This window comes from Puccinia triticina, chromosome 4A (genome assembly GCF_026914185.1).
Source record: "Puccinia triticina chromosome 4A, complete sequence".
In the NCBI taxonomy this organism is placed as follows: Eukaryota; Fungi; Basidiomycota; class Pucciniomycetes; order Pucciniales; family Pucciniaceae; genus Puccinia; species Puccinia triticina.
Window position 1 is genome coordinate 1,735,049 of NC_070561.1, and position 22,222 is coordinate 1,757,270.

At 48.0% G+C, this 22,222-nt stretch overlaps 5 protein-coding genes across 5 annotated transcripts; 3 read left to right on the forward strand and 2 right to left on the reverse strand.

Moving 5' to 3' along the window:
- Nucleotides 1–4,628: 4,628 nt before the first annotated feature.
- PtA15_4A201 (uncharacterized protein) lies at nucleotides 4,629–5,414 on the reverse strand (the record flags this gene model as incomplete). Its single annotated transcript, XM_053168062.1, has 2 exons — nucleotides 4,629–5,024; nucleotides 5,133–5,414. 2 exons carry the CDS (start codon nucleotides 5,412–5,414, stop codon nucleotides 4,629–4,631), a joined length of 678 nt encoding a protein of 225 aa, XP_053019308.1.
- A 3,107-nt stretch (nucleotides 5,415–8,521) lies between these two features.
- On the reverse strand, nucleotides 8,522–12,983 carry PtA15_4A202 (uncharacterized protein; the record flags this gene model as incomplete). Its single annotated transcript, XM_053168063.1, has 7 exons — nucleotides 8,522–8,865; nucleotides 8,931–9,246; nucleotides 9,315–9,362; nucleotides 9,440–9,583; nucleotides 9,649–9,821; nucleotides 11,809–12,012; nucleotides 12,086–12,983. 7 exons carry the CDS (start codon nucleotides 12,981–12,983, stop codon nucleotides 8,522–8,524), a joined length of 2,127 nt encoding a protein of 708 aa, XP_053019309.1.
- A 1,461-nt stretch (nucleotides 12,984–14,444) lies between these two features.
- PtA15_4A203 (uncharacterized protein) lies at nucleotides 14,445–15,747 on the forward strand (the record flags this gene model as incomplete). The annotated part of the gene is made up of 3 exons (XM_053168064.1): nucleotides 14,445–14,475; nucleotides 14,561–15,589; nucleotides 15,668–15,747. 3 exons carry the CDS (start codon nucleotides 14,445–14,447, stop codon nucleotides 15,745–15,747), a joined length of 1,140 nt encoding a protein of 379 aa, XP_053019310.1.
- A 1,683-nt stretch (nucleotides 15,748–17,430) lies between these two features.
- Nucleotides 17,431–19,118, forward strand: PtA15_4A204 (uncharacterized protein; the record flags this gene model as incomplete). Its single annotated transcript, XM_053168065.1, has 6 exons — nucleotides 17,431–17,563; nucleotides 17,646–17,778; nucleotides 17,881–18,045; nucleotides 18,166–18,278; nucleotides 18,380–18,405; nucleotides 18,486–19,118. 6 exons carry the CDS (start codon nucleotides 17,431–17,433, stop codon nucleotides 19,116–19,118), a joined length of 1,203 nt encoding a protein of 400 aa, XP_053019311.1.
- Nucleotides 19,119–20,258: 1,140 nt separating this feature from the next.
- On the forward strand, nucleotides 20,259–22,187 carry PtA15_4A205 (uncharacterized protein; the record flags this gene model as incomplete). The annotated part of the gene is made up of 4 exons (XM_053168066.1): nucleotides 20,259–20,351; nucleotides 20,436–21,701; nucleotides 21,777–21,957; nucleotides 22,039–22,187. 4 exons carry the CDS (start codon nucleotides 20,259–20,261, stop codon nucleotides 22,185–22,187), a joined length of 1,689 nt encoding a protein of 562 aa, XP_053019312.1.
- Nucleotides 22,188–22,222: the final 35 nt, after the last annotated feature.

Genomic DNA, 22,222 nt, shown 5'->3' on the forward strand with positions numbered 1-22,222 from the left:
AGCTTCAGAGACCACGAGATTTTCTTCTGGTCGCCGAGGTTACTTCGGCGACCAGGAGGTTGCTTTCTGGTCGCCGAAATAACCTGCCGAGGTAACCTCTGCGACCTGGAGGTTACCTGCTGGTCGCGCGCTGAAGTTATTTAACCTCTGCGGCCAGGATGATTTCATCTTGGTCGCCGAGGTTTTCTAACCTTCGTGACCAGGACAATCTCCTTCTGGTCGCCGAGGTTGTTTAACCTCTGTGACCGGGAGGATTTTTTCCTTCTGGTCGCCGAGATACAGCCCGGGCGACCGGAAGGAATCCCTCCTGGTTGATGAGCTTATGTGTCCTTGGCGACCAGGTGGGTTTTTCTGGCTGCCAAGGCTGTAGAACCTTGGCAACCGGAAGGGATCAGCCTCAGGCCTTCCGGTCGAAGCGGTGGGCGGGTGCGGGCGGTACCCGCCGGCTTTTTCCCGGAATCTCAGGCATCCGCATCCGCACCCGCACCAAACTTAACACAAGCGTACCCTCCTCGGGGGAGCAATATAGCGACCTCTGAAGGAGGGACTTGCCTCTAAAGTTGCATGTCTGGCCCTAAGGCTACAGGATCAAGACAAACGGCAGGGAGGATGCCACGCTCCCCCATTTTCCCCAATATCACCCTCTGGACTTCCAATTCTCTCCTTGCCTTTGGCACTATTACAATCACCAGCTTCTTATCTTATTTTCCCCCACTTCAAACTCCCCCGTATCCATCTCCCCTGGTAAGAAACATCCTGTAAATGTTGTTACATCGTGGATTTCTGTACCCAATCCCCCCCTTCAAGCCCGCGCGGGCTCAGGGAATTTCAAATTTTAAGCCCAAAAACTGCTGGATCACCACTCCAGAACCACTTCACAGTAGGTGGAGTGGGCTGGTAATTTTGTGTGTCAGCTAGGTAAAAAACTGTGAAATGGAACCTAAGATTACAGGCTACAAGTCTGTCTACTCAGATGTTTTTCAACCTAAAAACTACATTTTTAAAAACATTTTGAAAAGAAAATATGTGTTTTTTTGCCAGAAATTCTTGAGTATGTAGGGCCAATGGTGTGACTTTAGAGGTAAGCCTCTCCTTCAGAGACGCTTTGCGCCTCCTTGGAGAGGCTTTGTTAAGCTCACACCCACACCCGCTGGCGGGTACCCGCAATGGATTTGCCAGAGCCAGGTCCGGGGATCAAAGTTTGTTTGTATTGAACAAGTGAAAAGAAAGGTCCGAGTGAAGTGGGTGTTGAACCTACAACCTTGTGTACTGTGAGAGTCAAACTCACATACTCAGCATTCATGAGTGATGCTCTAACCATTGAGCTAAGTACATGTTGCTATGTTGCAGTTGAATACAGTAGGTGTGTGCTTATGATGATGTGTGGTGTTGCCTCCAATTGTGATTGGATGTGTAAGCAACAATGTGTTAAGCAGTGCTAGATTGACACTTCAACAGTTTGGACACCCACAGGTACCCGCTACCTGCACCCAGGTATGTACCTGGTTACCTGCTTTGACCTACTTTAGCAGGTGCAGGTGCAGGTGCAAGCTTGTGTCTCCAAAGGAGAGGCTTACCACTAATGTCACATCATTGGCCCTAAAGACTCAAGTTTTCTTGTAAAAACCAGTATATTTCTTTTTTAAAATAATTTAAAAAGTGTGGTTTGTGGTTCCATTCCAGCCTGAGTTTCTCCGCTGGTACTCGTCGCAAGACGCCTTACAGCACGCCTGGCTTCTCGCGACGAGTGTGGGAAGAGAGGTTGGCAGGGTGGTGGTTCCCTGCTCAGTCTCGACCAGAGGAAAAAATCTTGTGGATCTAGATGTCTTTACAGATGGAGTAGGGTATTCAGGTGAAAGCCAACGCCCTACGGAAACTCGTACGTATGGGTGGGAGGGAGGTGACTAAAAATTCTTAGTTTTTTCCGGAGATGGGGAAAGCTCGAAAAGCTCAAGGATCAGGGGGGAAGAGTTGGATAGCGAGAGGCTATTCCAAGTCTCCGGGTGTTGGTGCTATATACCGCGCTAGAAGGTTCCGCGCATGACTCCGTGACCCGGTCCTGATATCTTGTGCGCTTTCCCCTACTCTAGGCTTGCATGGACAGGGGGGAACTCGCTGGTTCCCGCTCGATCCCCTGCAATTGAAAAAAACTGAGTAGACAGACTTGTAGCCTGCTATCTCAGCTTTAATCTCTTGTTTTTTTAGCTTACTGTCCCTCATAGTTAATAGCCCAATCCACCTACTGTGGACTGGTTCCAAAGGGGTCTTCCAGGAATTTTATGAGCTCAAAATTTGAAATTCCCTGAGCTTGTGCGGGCTCAAAGGGGGGATTGGTTACAGAAATCCACCATGTAAAAACATTTACAGGATGTTTCTTGCCAGGGGGTATGGAATTTGAGGAGTTTGAAATGGGTGAAAATAAGCTAAGAACCTGGTGATTTTAATGGTGCAAAAGGCACAGTGAGAATCAGAATTCTAGAGGGAGGGAAAATAGGGCAGGGTGACATCTCCCCTGCCATTTAACTTGTTCCTGTAGGGAAAGACATGCGACTTTAAAGGCAAGTCCCTCCTTTGGAGGTTGCTACGCTTCCCCAAAGAGTGTACACTTATGTTAAGTTTGGTGCAGGTGTGGTGTGGTGTGTGGGGCCTGTGCCTATGCCAAAAGCATTAGTGCAGCAGTGTTGGTATTTTCCACTTACATACAAACTAAAGTCATTACAAGAGGAGGATGTGTATAGTGTACAGAACGGTATTTCAGGTAGCAAGGGTAGTATTACATGGGGGGTGACGTAAGAGTAATTATGTAGGAGGGAGGAAGGAAGATGTGAGGAGAGGCTTTGACCCCCAACATCTGGGATGGAAGGAGTTAGCAACAGATCAGGCAGCTGTGTGCAGGGTGCGTGGAAGAGGAGGTAAGGTGGCTTGGTTGCATAGCAACACATGTCATCATGCATGCAAATTCTGTGTAGCTGAGTGTTGCTGGTAGCATAAATCCCTCATTGTTTGTATGTTTGGTGCAGCATATGCAGGTAGATAAGATGTACAAGGAATGTCTGCTGCAGCATAAATCCTTCATTGTTTGTACAGTTAGCACAGCATATGAAGGTAGATAAGATGTACAGGGAGCGTCTCCTGTGGCAGTGCTGAAGCATAAATCCCTCATTGTTTGTACATGCAGCGCAGTACATGCATGAAAGTGCTGTGCAGTTGAGATTCCCTGCAGCAATAATCCCTCACAAGGAGCTCCCCTGGAGCAAAAATCACTCATTCTTCAATATATGAGGAGGCGTTTTCCCCCCCTTCCTGAGATCTTTTTCCCCATCAGCCTTTGGAGGTTTGGTCACATATGGTAGTTTAGTTAGTATTGCGGTCATTAGTGGTAGCAGCGGTTAGTCTAAGTAGTGTAGAAGCAGAGTAGTGGTATTAGTGCATCAGGTAGAACAAACCAGAACTCAACAACAAATTTGAGTTTAACAGCTTATTAGTAACAGTAGATTATTTACATTAACAATTGTGTGCAACAACAGCCTTGTAGTAGAGTTATACCCACTCAATTATATTGCCCACGCATGCAGAAGTTAAAAATAATTGTGAGATCATAATAGCATATTTTTGGTATGTGTTTACATTGGGTAGACAGAATTTTCCACTACCAGCATTTTTTGGGATGCAAAGAGGTATCATAAAACTTGAAGATGATTTCTCAACGCAAAGAGAAAAAAAAGTAGTGGCAATTTTTGTCTAACCACTGTGCTGTGGCTAACCTGAATAAGTACTTCCCTTACCCAAAGATTGGTAAAACGCTTTTTGCATTGCACTGACCAGAGCTTCAGATCACTTCTGGGAGGCCCTCACGTAACAGCTTACGTCCTAGCCATCTCGCATTTCTTTTTCTCTTATCACACTATGTACACCACGGGTGCACTAAAAGTTTTCAGATGTGGTCCGAAAATAATCTACTGGTTTTTGGAAATATTTTGGTAAACTTTGTGGGATTGTTTGGAAAAATATTTCACAAGCCTCTTTGAAAATATTTCTTCACAAATTTATTGGAAATAGAATATTTCCTCCAACTTTTACTGGAAACAAGATATTTCCTCAAACTTATCTAAAACGTTGGAGAAAATATTTTGTTTCTGGTAAAAGTTGGAGGAAATATTTCCTCTTACCTCATAAGTCCTCAGAAATATTTTCCTTGACTCTCAAAAGTCAAAAGAAATATTTTGAGAAATTTGTACTGTTCATGGTGGTGTGGCAAGATCCCACAGAACCTGACAGTTGACACACTGCAGGTGGTTTGTGCAGGGTGCTGGTGCAGCCCTTACAAAGTTGCGACCGACCGGAGAAGACATCACTCAACTTCTGTCAGGCAGGCTGCTTCATCGCACATCCCTCCAAGTCCTCTGCTTTATCCTCCCCATCTCAAGTTGCTCCCCTGCGAAACACTCCCCACAACTCATCCATCACTCGGGTCTGTTACTTTTCTTCTTTCTTCTGTGAATGCAGTCGCTGTTTGCTGATGTACCAACTGGGGTTCCATGATGGGCTTTGCCCGACTAGCCGAGAAGCATATTTGAGTGTTACACGGTAAGGCTGACGGCAAAAAATTGCGCGCTGCCGATAAGATCTTAGCTCAGTCGGCGGGGCGCTGGCATGTTGGAACCAAGTTTGTTAGCTTTTCGTCTGTGGCGCTGTTCAGCAGTCGATCTCCTGGGTGGCTCCAAGGTATTATTGTTGCCGGTACCGCCAGCTGGAAGTCCATCATTCTTGGTCAGACTGATAACTTTGCCAATCAATTGCTCGCTCGCATCTTGCGATTGATTATTCTCAGTGGCCAATCGGAAGATCTCCCTCCAGACTTCCATCACACCCACCGGATCTTGTGCTCGACGGTAGCCATCCATCAACATGGTGAAGATATCCAAATCGATCGGTTTACCGTCACTAGAGACAATACCGGACTCGGCGCCAAGAGAAGACACCAACTCGCGAAACATCTCAAGTGCTTTGGCCGGTCGGGCAGACTTGGCATAGGATTGAATGATTGGGCCCAGTAGTCAATGTAAGAGTTTCTTCCGCATCAGCGGCCGCTCTCCCCAGGTGGCTCTTTCGGTAGGCGGCTTCTGGCTGACTTCGCCATCCACCTCATTACCCAAAAGCTTGCGTTTGAACCGGTCCGCCATTTCGTAGGCCACACGCACCCCATCCTCCTGCCTCTCTTCCTCATCCTCTTCGCCTTCAGCTCGGCCTTGAATTTGGGTGCTCGAGGATGCATATGCGGCGTATGTGGTTGTCAGCATCGAGTAGATCACCAGGTTTGGCCGGATACCTGACGACTGCATTTCGCGCAAGTATCCATGTGCCAAGTCATGCTTTCCAAGCCTTAGTGATGCTGAAATCATGATACCGTACATGTCCCGATCTCCCCTTTTATTCTAGTATATATCTTTTCTGTTGTTCTTTCTATTTTCTTGCTTGCAATGAAAATAATCCGGGCTTCCCGTTGGGATGATGCCGGATTGATATGTGTAATATTTTTGAAAATATTATGAAATCCAGGGCAGTTTTGAAAATATTTCACTCGATAAAATTGAGGCAGCAAAATATTGTGAGCAATAAATTTGGTTCTCATGAATATTTTGTCCAACAAAATGTGGATATCGGAATATTTTGCATTATAAAAATGGTTTAATAGAATATTTTGTGAGATAAAACTTGGTTAACAAAATATTTTCCTGGATATGTGGTGGGATTCGAGATATTTTCCCAAAAATTTTGGTTTTCTCATCAAGAATATCTTCAAAAAAATTGTAAAAACCACTCTGAGGGCCCAATTATAAACGGTTATTGAAGTTTTATTGTAAATTATTCCAAACTTGATTCAAAAAAAAAACCCTTAACTTTTTGTGGCAAATACAGGCCCAAAAATGTTTCAATAAAGCCTCAATAATTATGTACAATTATAAACCTGCGGCCACATAGCAGGAATTCCAAATTCCTGGCTGACACCGCCTGTTCCGCCCCCCCCGCCCAACCAGTGCCATAACCACAACCGCACGGCCTCACCTGACCAAATTGCTGCAAATGATCCCTCCTCCCCTTGACGCCACTCCTATTCATATGTATGCCATGTGGCAATGGCAGAGACTCCAGCAAATCCCAGAAGAAATCTACGTACACGCTGGCCGGACCGCCTTCAAGAGGCCCAATCGCTGGGAGCCTTGGAATGACAACCGGATACCTGCCATGTGGCAATGGCAGCGACTCCAGAAAATCCCAGAACAAATCTATGTACGCGCAGGCCGGACCGCCTTCACGCGCCCGCCTTCTTGGGTCCGGCGCCAAGCGCAGCTGGCACAGTTGCTGGAGGTGCTGCTGGTGTTGCTAGGGCAGGAAGTGGGGCCTGCGGGTTAGGGAGACTCGCGGCCAAGTCGGTTGCAAGGCTGGGTATGAGTTGATTGAGACCCCCAAGGTTTGTCGGCGGGTAATAACCCTGGGGAAGATGGTTGGTGGCCAAAGGGTAGGCCGTTTGAAGCGTTCATTGCCGTTGTGTTATTTTCGGGATCCCTGAGATTGGATCGGGTAGGTATGGCGGGATGGATCCTGGTTGGAAATGCATCCGGCGGCGGGGCTGTTGCCAAATCTCAACTGCCTGCGGCTGTGTATTGCTGACCAACGGTACAACTAAAGTTCTACCGTTGGATTAGTGCGGTACAGTCTTGCATACATGTACTGTATGCCTGTAAGTCGTTTCGATAACAAAAATTTGAATTTTTTTGATCCCAAATGACCTCCTCGAGGTCATTTGGGCTATTTTGGAATCTGTACATAAAAAAAAATAAGACAAAAAAAAATTCGAATGAATTTGGATTTTTTTTCAATAAAATTCCAATAAGTGTTTATAATTGGGCCCTGAGTGGTTTCTGAGATATTTTCAATATATTTGGGGGGAAATATCCCGGAAAATATTTCCTAAATTTATGCAAAATATTCCAGAAACCACTCAGAGTGGTTTCTGAGATATTCTCAAAATATCACAAACGCGGATGCTGTGACTCGTTCCTGGCGACGTCCGTTCTGAATGAACTGGAAAATATTTCCAAGCCGGATTCCATCCGGCTTCGGAATATCTTTTTGCACCCGTGGTGTAGACACATGCACACACCAGGAAAATAAAATATTCAGTTGATGACAAGTGACATCACACCAGCTCCAGCCAGCTACCCACCATCTATCCAATATCTATCCACTATCTACCCCAATTTCCCAGCCATCTCCTCAACTTCCAAAATTTACCAAGGAGGTCCTGTTCAGTTTTTGATGAGCCCAACTGATCCTCAGTTCTGTCCTTTGGTACCCAGCTCATACTCAGCTTTTTTGCCCAGCTCATACTCAGCTTTTTCAGGCAGCTCACTCTCAGAATTGGAATAAAGCCTTTTGACTCAGGTGATGCTCAGCGTTGTACTAGTCCTGGCGCAGCTGACGCTCAGCTTTGTAGCAGTCCTTGCTCAGCCTTTTCCTATTCCTGTCCCAGCTGATGCTCATCTTTGACCAAGTACTGGGCCAGCTGGCCAGCTGATTCTCAGCTTTCTGAGTATCAGCTGAGCCAGGCCAGAAAAAAAGATGGTAATCAGCTTGGACAGAACCAGAGCTGAAAATCAGCTAGGCTAGGGCCAAAGCTGAGCATCAGCTGAGCCACAGCCAAGGCTGAGCATCAGCTGTGCCAGGTCCAAAGATGATCATCAGGTGGCCGGTGCTAAAGCTGAGCATCAGCTGGGCCAGGGAAACAACTGAGCATCAGCTGAGCCAGGGTAAAAGCTGAACATCAGCTGGGCCAGGGCCAAAGCTGAGCATCATCTGGTTTTGTCACATTGAGTGCTTTGATCCTGACACCTGTAATGTGAGCCTGAGATGTGCTGGTGGAGAGGAGCAGCATTGGAGCAGTGTTGGAGCTGAAAACAAAGCTGTGTCATGTCACTTGCCATCAAGTGACTACTTTTTTTTCCTGGTGACACACGTGTAATACTATCACTGCTGGAAATTTCATAACAATGTATTCACATACGATAAAGCCATAAAAGAAGGATATTCTTCTTTAATCTGTTGAGTAACGAAAGAAGCAAAAAGAAAAGTATAGGAACGATCCAAAACAAAAAACCCGTCTCCATGTGTGGGCCAAAAAAAAAGGGAAAGGGTGAGGGTGAGCAGAGAGGGGGGACAAGGTGAATACGAAGAGAAAGATCCAATCCGACATATTTATTGTATGTATACCAAACCAGTCATCGGGGGGGGGGGGGGGGGGGGGGGGGGGGGGGGGGGGGGGTTCTTTAGTACATAACAAGCGAAGATGAATTGAAGGGAAAAAAGTTGCCTTTGTGAGTTATGGGGGAAAATCTATTTTTTCAAGATTAGGTGAAGGAAGTGTGTAAAGAGGGGGAGAGAGTGGAATGTGTTGCTAAAAATGAACGATCACGAAAAAAGAGAGAATAAAAACAAAAAAGGAGGGTTTTGTTTTTTGTTTTCAAAAGCCAGGGAAGAGATGACCATAGGGGTCTTCTCCGACCTTGCCGTACTCCTCCAAGGAGGCCTCATCATAATGGTCGAAGTTGGAAGCGTCCCATTCGGAGCTGACCCGGGGGACATACGGGGCCGGGATCTGCTTGCGGTAGAGCCGTTCCCAGTCGACTTCAGCAAACCAGGCATGGTGGAAGATGTCCCGGGAGCCGTTGGCCAGGTTCCCGAAGCGCTTCGAGAGATCGGAGGTCAAGAGCGACTTCAGGAGGTCTTTGGCAGACGGATTGAAGTATGACGGGTATCGGACTTTTCCGGCAATGATCTTCTCGTACAGCCTCATCGGACTCTCCTCTGTGTGATCAACAACTGATCAGTCCCTGATCGACTCGTTAGAGTTGAAGATCGAAATGACGTACCTTCGCAGTAGAAGGGCGGGTAGCCGGCAAGCATTTCGAAGATCAAGACCCCTAGGGCATACCAATCCACACTCTTGTTGTATCCCTTCGATTGCACGATTTCAGGGGCGAGGTAATCGGGCGTCCCGCAGAGCGTCCAGGTGATATCGGGCACCAGTTTAGCGAAGCCGAAATCAGTGATCTTGATGTGTCCGTCCGAGCCTAGTAAGATGTTCTCCGGCTTCAAGTCCCGATAGACTATATCCAGACAGTGCAAGTAGTCCAGTGCCAGCGCTACCTCGGCTCCAAAGAACTTGGCGACCGGGTCCGGAAATCTCTGCAGGTCGATCAAAATCAGCGTTAGCTACGTCTGCCTGCATCCCGCGATAAGTTCATGATATGTACCTGACTCTTACGCAAGAGATTGAACAATTCGCCACCAGATACAAAGTCCTGTAAAATACAATCCGAGCATAAGTTTCGAAGGCTAAAATAAGGGGAGGCGTGGTGGAGGGATGTAGCAAGCGTACCATAACCATGTAGAGGTTGTAGGAATCCGCAAAGGTCCCCCAGAGATTGACGAGAAAAGGATGCCGGACGGCGGCCAACATCTGCCGCTCGGAGTTTGTATGTTCGACTTGTTTGAGACCGACGACGCGCTTTTTATTCAAGACCTGTGGGAGGAGAAGTGTTGGTACGATGACCCAGTGAGGAAGGAGTGGCTTGAAAGCAAGCTTACCTTGATCGCGTAGCCTCTGCCGTTATGGCGAGATTTCGAAAGGTGGACTCGGCCGAAGGATCCGGTTCCAAGCGTCCGTATGAGATCGAAGTCGGCGAGAGCATAGCGCGAGCTGGTCTTGCGAGCATTTTTGGTCGGGTCGGAGGCTTGAGATTCGGTGCTGGGGTTGGATTCTAGGGCGGACGAAACAGGTATTGGGGAGGATGTGGGGAAATGTGGGTTGGTTTGATGTTGTTGTTGTTGCAGGAGGAGTTCGTGTTGTTGTTGTTTGATTTGTTGTTGTTGTTGTTGGAGTTGTTGTTGTTGTTGTTTGAGCAGTTCGTGTTGTTGGTGTTGGTGTTGTTGGTATTGTTGGAGTTGTTGTTGTTGGAGGAGTTGGGAATGTTGGTGTTGTTGGTGGTGGTGGTGCAGGAGTTGTTGGTTCGGATGGAGTTGATGGGCGGCGGCGGGGGGGGTGGTTGCGGTTGACGGGTGAGCCAGGTGGGTGGCCGGCGGGAGCGGGAGCGGAGGTTGGACGATGGGGGAGACAAGAGTGGGCAGGTCAGCAGCAGCAGGAGGCGCATACTTGGGGGGTGGAGGATGGTTGAAGGACAGGTCGGCTTGGTTGACGGTCAAGGGGTCGAAGGCCGACATCTTTGCTGGGGGTGGTTGAGGGGAGGAGGGAGCGGGGACGAGGATCGCGGGAGGAGGGGAAGTGGGAAGCAGCGCCGGGGAAGGAAAGCGGCCTGTTCGCTGGGAGCAGTACTCGATTTATATCTGGGCTGGGTGGGCGCTGTACTGTGTTATATGGTGTGTGATATGGCTTGAGAGAGTGGGAGATTGTTATAAATGATATTCTTGGGAGGTAGGTGGTGGTTTTATTCGTAGCTAGGACGAGACGGAGTGGGTTTGGGCTCCCGGTTTCAGAGCTGTTCAAATCCCAGCCAGCTACTCCGACACTCGTTACCAATGGTTATCTGCGAACTTCCCCCGGTCGTAATGAACGACGACGATTGAACGAGGGCAGAAAAGGAGACGAGGACGAATACAGGCAAGGCTAAGATACGATAGGCTGGATTTCCAAACCACCGGCGTAGTGTGGATGAATGTGCTACCAGCGCGCTGGTATGGGTGGCTGGACGGCTAGCGAGCGATCAGGCAGTTTCCAGGGCGTAATAATATAAGCTTCGAGAGATTAAGAAAAAAAGTAGCAACAGCGCCGAATCCAAGGTCTTGCCCGAACACGCCCAAAAGGCTGTTCACCAGAACTTCCGATGGAGACGATCGATAGCAAGCAGGGTGTAGCGACAGGAGTCTTGGGTAAAAATGTTGGATACGAGCTGAGGGATGGATGGAAGAAAACCATGGAGCACTTCCGAGGGAAGAGGGTGTGGTTCGGATTTGGCCAACAAAAGAAACCCCGCTGGACTGTCAAGCCCTGCAACAACAATTCTCATCTGGAGGGCTCTGCATCCTTTAGCTCATCTAAAACTCATATATTAAGTAAATACATACATCAACAACTCCGTCCTCCTGAGACCATTCTAGCACACGCCGTTGAGCTTCCAAGGATTTCATCTCTCAAGGAGTGGTGTTCATAAACAGGAACCAAGAAACCGGAGACAATAAACATTGCTCCGCGACGTCATATAGATGTGCCGATCGAAGATGAAACCTGGGTGCGCGCAGCGGAACCCAACTACACTTCTCTGCTCGCCCATCTCGCATCAATCGCAAGGAATGACACAGCATTTCGAGGAAACAAGGGGCTCCCCCTCTCCTCAAACAGGGAACCTGACGTGGGCACACCCCATCAACTTGAATGAATACTCACACACCAATAGTACTCAAAAGCAGCCAGGAAATGATGAATACGGTTGTGAAAAGGCAAATCATCGCCCAATGTTAGGTCCACAGCGATGCCGGTTTTCGGCAAACCCTGAATGGATATTTCCCCTGAAAGGTGGCACTCAGGAACCACTCTGGTGGAGTCAAAGATTTGAAAAAAAAAAGAGACGTATAACTGATATCCTCATGAACTTCGATATCATGACGGTGGATTGGTTTTTCGGTGTATGGATGATGCAAAGAAAATAATGAAGAGAGAGAAGGGCTGGGATGTGAGGGAGAGGGATACGGAAGGAGGGAGGGGGCAGTTAGTGGAAAAGAAGGAAGACTGACTTTCGGGCAGGTTGATCTGAGCAGGATCGCGGTTGTCAGGCAGGTGATGGTTGAAGTAGAAGGAAGACTGGGCACGCAGAGGTTGAGGTTGAGGAGGCGGAGATGGGTGAGGCAGTGGAGGAGGCGCCTGGTGGGTGGCCGGGTCTGGTAGCAGGAGGAGATGATGGGGGGCCCGTTCCTGGGACAGCTGCGGCTGCTGCTCGTCTGGGGGAGTCAGAGGAGAGCGGTTTTCAGCTTTGGAGGATGATGAGTCATTCTCAGTCCGCCCGGTGCTCACTATTCCTGGCAGCGGCAGTCAAAATCTTGGGGACGGCCCGGAGGTGGGCGCGGTCGGCCTGGACGATCGAATGGCTTCTGGATTTCATGACGAGGCTATTCGCGAGATGGGGCAGATGATCGACCGGGCGGATCTCATTAGGATCGACGGCTTTGCAGGTCTGCTGCTGTTTCTTGGTGATCAGGTTGAGGAAGGAGGTGGATGTGGGGTGTTTTTTCATCGGCTGGTGGTGGTCGGCCGAGCCGATCCCGAGCAGCTCGGGCTGGCCGGTCGGGGTCGACTTCTTCTTCTTGAGGAGGATCGACTGGTGACGCTGGGCAGCCGCCGGCGGAGGAGGATGACTGTTCTGGGCGGCAGCGGTCGACGGACCGGGCGGATGCTTCGAGCCCAGCCATTTCTTGAGAGGGTTGGCTGAGCTCGCCGCAGGCGTCCGGCTGAATGATCTGGAGAGCGTGGTGGAGAGGGCTCTGGACAGGGCGCTGGAGATGTCTGATGACGGTTGGAGTGAGGGGTTGGCTTGGGTGACAGCTGAGTCTTCGTGGGCCGTCTGGTGATGGTTGTCTTTGTGGCTCGGCTGGAGTGCGATTCTGATTGGATCCGGGTGTACGAGGATCGAGTTGGTCCGAGGGCTGGAGGAGGAGAGCGAGGAGAGGATCGACCTCAGCCGGGCGCGTTGCTGCTGGCTGGCCTGAGCCGGATGGCCGCCGTCAGATGGCGGTGATGGCAGGGTGGCATGCTGGTCTCTGAGCTTGATGAGCAGCAGGTCTTCATTGTTGCTGCTATTATTATTGGGATCCTTCCGCTGGCTTTGGCTATTTGATGGGCCTGGAGCCTGGTTGCCACGAGCCGTCTTGTCGGAGGAGGAGAAGAGCTGGAAGAAGGATCCGATTGCAGGCATCTTTTTTGCAAAACCCTTTCAAGAATCCACGGCAGCTGGCCAAAGTGGGGGGATACTTGGAAAGAGTGCTGGCTGCTATCAGGGAGAGGAGGAACGCTATGCTCTGGTCGGACTTGATTAATCGTGTTGGAGGCAGAGAAAGACGCCACCAGGCCATTTGCCAGGATGGATGTCTCCAGACGAGGAAGACCGAGTTGGTGGCCCAATCGAATGCCCAACCTGTGCTGAGTGCCGATTAAAGCCTCGTTTATTCTTGGCTCGCAAGGTGTCTCCCAGCTTCCCTCATCGGCCCCGTCGCTCTGCTCTTGACGCTAGCAGGTGTGTAGGGCCTCGACTGGTCCCTCTGTGACGATCAAAGTCAAAACTTCGGCGTCCTTTGAAATGAATGTGGCCAGACACGCAAGACCTGATGGATCGACCACTCGATCACCTTGTGGCGAACCAAAACCACGCTCTCCTTTCTGTGCGTGGGGGTTTGCCCGGAAAACCTTCGATCGAGTTCCATATTGTCAGCTCTTCGACCGGAAGAAGACATCGGGGATCGTTTTCATATTTCCATAGAAGATTAACCATCAGGACAAAGCTCATGGCTCATGACCTATGAAAGTAGACCGAGACCCCCAAGGAAATATCTGCGCCTCCCTTTGTCCAGAAGTAATACATACAATCTTTTCCTTGTTGTCCGGATTCACCGGTCTGGAGGTTTTGGGATGCAAGACAAATGTTCCGAAGCCGGAGGGCGCGCCCCGCATGAGACTCGAGTCCGCCCCGGGCGCGAGGCGGGCGAATGCACGAGTCCGCATGCCGGCCCTGCTGGACCGGGCGGGAGCGCGAAGAACCTGCCTTTTCCCTTCATACATGTTCGTCAATGGAGAAAACTCTGTCGTGACCCTAGATCAACTCGAACGCTAAGGACTCGCGCTAGTCTGAACTCTTCAGCTTTCAACAGCTGCCTTTGTCTAATCCCTTTCTCCTTATGATTGCCTCTCTTTGCCTATCCATCACAGCCATGTACTGCTTCTTCCTTTGATTGACAGTCTCTGGACGGATACAATCAGAATAACCTTCTATATAAACATGAAATCACTCTTCTCAGCCTGTGTCTCATCTCATGCTTTCCTCGATTAGAACTCGCGCCAATTGCCCTTGCTGACACTTCATCTTCAAACTCACCCTCCTGCTGTGTCCCCTGCACTCTGGAAGAGCCCCTTCACGACTCCAAGCCGGCCCTGGTCCTCTTTAAATAGCCCACTTCGCGCTACGCTCCCTGCGCTCGGCTTCAAGTTCCAGAACAATCAGCCGGACTCAGTTGGACCCATCCCGGACTCATTCGCACTCTCGCTGGGATTCACCTAGGACTCGCTGGGATTCACCTAGGACTCGCTGGGATTCACCTAGGACTCGCTGGGATTCACCTAGGACTCGCTGGAAATCACTCAGACTGACTCAGACGAGTTGAGAATGAATCCTCAATCTGACCAAACAACCATCGGCAAGTACAAAGTTGTCCCCGTCAAATTTCCTAATTAAGGTCCAAAGATCTTGAGCTGACTGCCTCCCTCAATTGCGGATCACAGGTCTTGTCATCCAACAGTTAGAATCCCTGTCCACACGATATCAGCCGATAATTGTTGACTACGATGTCTCGATGGAGTTCAACCAGCCAGAGCTGACGATCTTCGAGATATACGCACTAAGCAATCAGCTAAACGATATTCAAACGCGAGTTCTACCCTCATTTCGCCAACAATTATGCGACCTGCTGGCATCACTAGGCGTGACCGATTCGGAAAAAAGTAACTCAGCTCCGAACCTTCTTGATACCCTAGAGATCCTCTCAAGGCTTAGTCCGATCTTGGATGAAATCAGTACCTTCGTCCACTCCATCGCTCGGATTGCTCATGATTCACCCGAAATGGAAGAAAACGACGGTCATCTAGAAGATTTAAAACAATTCAAAGCAAAGCATCTTGTCAGCCATATAGACCAGTTACTACAAGACCATGCCAGATACCTTTTTATCAGTTCGATAAAGTTTTTGATCCTATCCGAGTTCGTTCGATTTGGTTGGGAGGATGGACAGAGGCTAGATTGTTGCAAGGAGAGAATGATTGAGGCACTGGCTGAATCAATTGAGTTCATCAATACCACCATTCTTTCATCCAAGCGATCTGATTTCAATTTTCTTCAAGACCATTGTCAAGAGTGTGTTGAGAATCTCACAGAATGTATTGATAAGCTCTGTTCGGCTCGGACGGAGAGCTCATCTCAATCCATCTCACTCCGATCACTCACGGCCGAACTTGTCAACTCGGTGTTGTCAATCGTCAAGTTAATACGGATCTTTTTCAACAAATTCGCCAGAAACCCAACCAACAAGCCACCATTCACAATCGACCCAAGCATAAATTCGGATGAATTTGACCGATTGGAATTCAGAATCACCGAACTTCGTTTTTCCCTGGAGGACTTCACGTTTGATTTGATATGGATGTACGAAAGACACGACCGCCGTGGAGATCTTCCTCGCGATTTGACACATTATAAGCAGTTAAGCCAGGTGATTTGCGACGAATTTCATCGCACATTTTCTTGGTTGAAAATTTGTGTAATCCCTACTACTCCTCTGCTTGATGATTGTTCATCCGAAAATTCCCTTGAATCTTTGTTTTCTGTATTGATAGACCATGTTGGTCTGGCTGTGCACACGCTCATAGATGCCGTCTGCATGGCGGAAGCAACTATTCAAGCTTTATCCAACTAAATAAGCTTGAAAGTTTTTCCCCAAATGCTCATCGAAATCATACATGATCACATAGCAGTAGCGTCCAATGGATGACTTCCCGTCGTCATTTAGAGAGCTCTAGATGCCCCTCTAAATCCTAAATTAAAACACCTATCAAAAAATCAACCAGTGCACATGAAATCAATAAATTGTAGGGTTGGGAAAACACTTCTCTTTTTGTCAAAAATTAAGAATTTGGGTGTGTAAATTGAGATCTGGGAGGCTCTCAGACTCGACGGGAAGTCATCCAATGCATCACAACTGGTAGCGAGATGTCTCAACTGCTACTCAGAGTTTATGTACTCCAAGTTGTTATGGCCTGGTGTTATGCCTCTCCGGGGGAGAGTTGATGCCCGCTACGATTGTGTAGTCGGGTGGTACCTTTTCTTCCTTCCCCGGGGTTTTTACACAAGTTTGATTCAATTGTTTGGATAGTTTGCATGATCATGAATTTGCACACTTCGCAAAACTGAGCTAAACGTTGCTGGATCTTGGATTATGCAGGCCCAGAAGCCTGGGCATCTGATATCAGTCAGAATGAGGACTGCCGAAGGTATGGCGCAGCAAAGTATCACTATATCAGCTAACCCCCTCTGCACTTGTGAGGGCTTGTAGAAACTTTGCCTCAAGTTCGAAGCGCATCGGCTGTTCGACAAGGGTGATCAACGAGTGGACTTGCTTAGCTAGACTTTCACATTCATCCCTTGAAGCACTCCATATAAATTTGTGAAGGTGAATATTACAAGTCTGGCGTTTGCGATGATGTGGCCGGGGTCGAAGTCAGTTGAGGTCACGCCATCGGAGGGAAGCCGATGAAAAGGACGTCTCCGAGCTCAACATGCACATAGCTTCTCCGAGGAGGCGCCAAGTGTCTCCGAAGGGGCTTCTCCCCAGTGTTTCGCGCCCAGTTCGGTGCCCGTTCCCAGTGAAACCGAGTTCGAGGAATACAAAGGCTCGGTGGAGAGTTACAGACCGAGCATTCATCGTCTCAATCGCGATAAATGAAGCTCCATGCATTCATCGTCTCAATCGCGATAAATGAAGCTCCATATATTATTGTGCAATTGGTCGTCTAGCAAGGCCTGAAGAGAGAGACAAAAAAGGACTTATATTCCAGCTCAAAGCGATTCTATCCAGACCCAATTAATCTCTTGACCGAGGGAGCTTCCTCGACAGCGGTGAGTGGGTGCACTTATGGAAGACTACCGGGGATGTATTCAGCCGGTCAACCGGTTTCGAAGAACCTAGTCCTCACTATAGCTTCCAATTGCCCTCCTCCTCAGCAATAGATATCGAGTGTTATGCTGACTGTTGGTACTATTATCAATATATGGTTTCTTGAGTGACTTGTGTTTCCGCTGGTTTTTCAATTAGTTTTTTCACCTGGTCGCTGTGAAATTCTTTTATGATAACGTTGCCTTGTACTTGCATGGAATTCGCCAGCAGCATTTTAGTGTACATTGGCGAGAGTTCAAAAGGGGACGTTCCTCTCCTCAGCGTAACTTCTTACCAGCCCTTCTCACAGTCAAGAACCGACTCATTATAACGCTTTTCGCTGAAAGCTTAGTTTTCCCGACATTGATGCCTCTTTAATTCTCTTTTTATTTTTTATCTTGAAATCTTCGTCTATCCTTATCCTTCTCCTAGTTTAATCTTCTGGTAATGATCAGTATGGCCATTCACAAGACTATCTCCATATCCACCTTGGCCTGGTTTGCCATTTGGTGTCAGATCTCATCCGCTGCCCCAAATCTCCTGGATACCCTACCTGCGAGTCTGCAGCTCTACATTGGTGGTGTGTCTCCATTGACTCTTCATTTTGTTTTCTTTTTTACTAGCTTCTCCTCTAAACCTAACCGGTTCTTTATCATCATCAGGGGAATCCAAGGAAGTGAAGCTTTTCGCATTTGATACTGTTCAAAGCACGTTCACCATGCAAAAGGCCACGGATTCCCTGGGGTCCAACGCACTTTGGCTGGATTTTGATCGATCTAACAAATTTATCCTCAGGTGTGACATGTCAAACTTTTTCATGTGTATTCTTTCATCCTGAACTGTCTTTAAAAGAGTGTTATGTGTCTTTCTATTGTCTTGGTGACAATTTGTTTTTAGTACCTCGGCCGCCAATTTCGATAAAAAAGAGAAAACCGGTGGCATCTTTTCCGCTGCGGTCGCCGCTGATGGTACTCTTCAGCACGTCAATGCAGTCCCTTCACCTGAAGCTCCAGTCTCTCTAGAAGTAAGCCCTGATGGAAAACTTGTGATGGTGGCCTCTTTGTAAGTTATGAGAAAGAAAGTGAAAAATGAAACGCTTTAGGGTTTATTTGAATGCGCGAGAAGGTGATTAGCTCACATTACCTGTCTGCTTTGCGTACACGTTCTTTGGGTGGCCAAAAGCAATGGTGCCAGCTTGACCTCATATAGGCTGGCCGCTGATGGCAAACTTTCCCTGCCCGTACAAACTTTTGCTTTCACTGGTTCTGGCCCTATCAAGTCACGGCAAGCCGCTGGTTGGTGATCTCGAACATCCATCCATAGTTCTTTCGATAGGAGCGAAATTCTCAGCAAGAGACTGATGGATAAACTTTTGGGTTCATTTCTCTCCAATCAGCCTCGGCCCATCAAGTGAAGTTCGATGTAAGCCCTTGGATTCATACTTTCTGCGCGTACCTTTTTATCATAAATCAATCTCTCGTGACCGCCTACCCTTTTTTCAGCCATCCGGGACACTTCTTCTGGTCCCAGACTTGGGCTCGGACAGGATCCGCTCATTCTCTCTTGATCGAGTTGGAAATCTTAAAAGAAATTCTGATATTGCAGTTAAAGAAGGATGTGGGCCGCGACATCTAACATTTGCACCTCAAAGAAAGGGCGGTCCACTGAGGTTTTATCTGATTTGTGAACTCAGCAATGAGATCTTTCTGATCGAATTACCGGATGCTAGAGCGAAAACAGCGGCCCGGATACAAAACGTCACCACCCTTCCACAGGGAGCCAACCCGAAAACCTTCAATGCAGCCGAGATACTCCTCTCACCTGATGGCAGGTTCATATATGCGACCAACCGACAGAAAGATCCGGCCGGACGAGTCGACGACAATACGTTTGCGATCTTTGCTCGAAACGAAAACACCGATCTACTAACGCCCATCGGGTTCTCACCTGCGGGAGGAAAGGGCCCTCGCCATTGTGCTTTCAGCCCTGACAAGGCCGCAAGCTTTATGGTCGTGACCAACGGGGAAAGCAATTTGGTCACCGTCCATAGACGAAACGTCACTTCAGGCGCTCTAGCCGAGGTCGCATCGGTCCCATTCGAGGCAGCAGCAGTTGCTTTGTTCAGAGTAGTCTAATGACTCAGCTCTATCTATTGTAAACCTTTGGGGCGTTTCTAGCCGAATTTAATTGAATTCTAGTAGCTCTGAGTCACAATTGTAGACATAACTTAATCCTGGATTCCCACTTCAACTTGATCAAAACCTGACTCCAAATATCTCATACATCCATAACCAGCAAATGATAAAAAAAGAATAATAATAAGATGTAGTTTTTGAATTCAATTGTATTGCATAGTTCAAAGGACATTTTTTGTGACGTCAGATAAATGTTTGTTATGAGACTGATCGTACCGGAAGGAAACACAATCCGTAAGCGTCCAACGCCCGCCGCTAATTTTCATACAGTAAGTATTAGCATTGGATTAAACTAAATAGCACCTCTGAGGGATACCACAGTCAAATTGAGTGCGAATTGGAGATATATTGTGTTCTTCTCTCATGAATGAATCACATTCAAGGCATTGATGGTTTGAGGCCGGCAAAAGGTAAATCAAGGCAGACAAATCCCATCAGTCTTGAGACCCTTGTGTACCTGTTAAACATCAATTTTAAAATCACCCAGAATCCCGCCGGATTTGGTTTGGAAAAAAAAATCACAAGGCTAAGCTGAATAGTAAATTAGGTCCATCGTCTCTGTGTTTGTTGAGTTTCAAAGAAATCCCCAATCATGCTCCATTTCGAACCAGATGGTTGATCAAGGAAGATGGGTGAACCAGATCTGTACCATTTACCCTCTTATTCAAATTTACTTTGGAATTTTCAATATGTGTCAACGTTCAACGTGGTACATTTCAAGAAATGAAATGTGTTTGAATCGATGACTTCCCCGCCCGTAGAGATCTGCGGGCCTCCCAAAAGTGATCTAGACAAAAGTGATCTAGAGCCCAAAAAGCTAGATTTCCTGTAAGAATCTAGACGTTCGGGTCTCAACCAACATCTTCTGGGGTGCCAGATTGCACGGGAAATTGCAAATTACAATCTTCAGACTTGATTGAGGCACAGGTGTGTGGGGCCTGTGGCTGCGGCCGCTTGGGGGAGGCCCCCTGTGGAGGATATTGCATTTAGAGAAGGGTGATTATGCATACATAAACCAAAAAACTTGCCCACCGACTTCAGCCAGAAACCTCGCAGATAGATCAATCACTTTAGCACACAATGGATTTCGTCAAACTTCCAATACTCCAGCACCCCCGTCTGACCAGGTCGAATGCTGAAAGATCAGAGGGCCGATACTGGAGAGAGTTCAAAGTAAGGTGCCCTTTTCAATATTTGCAGGAGACCGAGTCCAGATTTTGACTAGATGGGTTTTTCGTCGTGTCGCACGTTTCCTAGAACCCAGTATTTGTCAAATCATACGCCCCCATCTCTCATATCACCTTCTCTTCCAAAGTGCCTCACCGATATTGCGTCAGTTCGGGAACAAAAATCCAAATCTACTCTCCTAAGACGTTGAGGGTGGTCAAGACGATCTCGCGATTTCAACTGCCCGCTCGATGTTCAGATATCAAATCAGATGGCAAGCTAGTCGTCTCTTCCGATGATTCAGGACTCATCCAAGTGTTCGACCTCAATTCTCGAGCCATCCTGCGTACCTTCAGGGAAATCAAACAACCCGTTCATGTCGTTAAATTTTCGCCGACCTCAACAAATGTACTCACATGTTCGGATGACTCGACCGTGCGTCTCTATGACCTAGCTACTTCCAAAACAATCCGGACATTTATGGGCCATACGGATTACGTCCGTGCCGGGGATTTCACTGGACCGAACCTAGTACTGTCAGGAAGTTACGATGGTCAACTGAAGCTTTGGGATGACCGGATGGAGGAAAATGGCGGGTTGGCTTGGTCCTTGAATCACGACCACCCAATTGAAAAGATCTTGATCCATCCGACTTCAACTCTTGCAATCTCTGCGGGTGGCCCGGTTGCGAACGTATGGGACATCCTTGGAGGTGGTGGAAATAAACAGTCTCTCGTATCGCTCTCGAACCATCAAAAGACCATCACCTCCTTATGCTGGGCGCGAGGCCCATGCGGGGACGTTGATGAAGGAAGTCAATCAACAAGACGTCTCCTTTCTGGCGGACTTGACGGCTTAGTCAAAGTTTACGATATTTCAACTGGCTCGTACAAAGTTCGACATACCATCAAGTACAGCTCACCCATTTTGTCCATGGCGGTTTCGCCTGATGATAGCTTGTTGGTCGTCGGCTGCACTGACGGAAGTCTGAGTATGAGAAAACGACCCAAGTCTTCAAATGAGATCGCCGCCAACAAGGCCACCAAGGCACACAAATCCTTGTCTACCGCAAACAAAGGAACTGATCCCACAGCCAACGAAGCCGAAGTCGTATGGGGTAAGCAAGACGCCAATCTAATTGAGGAAATGGCTGGAGCTGGGATGGATACTGTCGATGAGGAGACTGCTCATGGATTCCCTGATGCGAGGGCAACCGGACTTCTAACAGCTGAAGCCATGACCACCACCCCGAAAACGAGTACGATTCAGCGGAAAAAGAAACAGCGCTTACAAACTTGGGACAAGATGTTGAAAGCTTTCCGTTACGGCGATGCCCTAGACTCGGTCCTCTCCTCAGTAAGTTAATTGAAACCCCTAATCAGATTATTAGACGCAAATTTATCCTGACATCATTGCGATTAACTCCGCAAGACAGTTCCCCCAAATACGACATTCTCACTGATACGTGAACTGATGCATCGGGATGGGCTTCACCAAGCACTATCGGGTCGGGATGAAGTCAGCTTGGCCCCAATTCTGCGGCTCATTTCGAGACACATAACCGATCCGCGTTGGTTTAACATCGCCTCAGATGTGCTGAACTGTATCATCAGTACGTTTATCAATCCCTTCCAAATATCCAATCCTCATTCAACTGATTGTATATTTGTTTTCATAATCTGATAACATTCAGATCTTTACCACGCTGTGTTGGGCAAGTCACAAACTATTGACGCGCTGCTTTCGGCAATATCTTTTCGAATTTCTGACGAACTGAAGTTACATTCCACTCTATTTTCCGTTAATGGACAACTGGAGATGATACTTTCTGGGTACGATTGACAAACTAATGTTATCATCAGTACTTGCAAGTCATT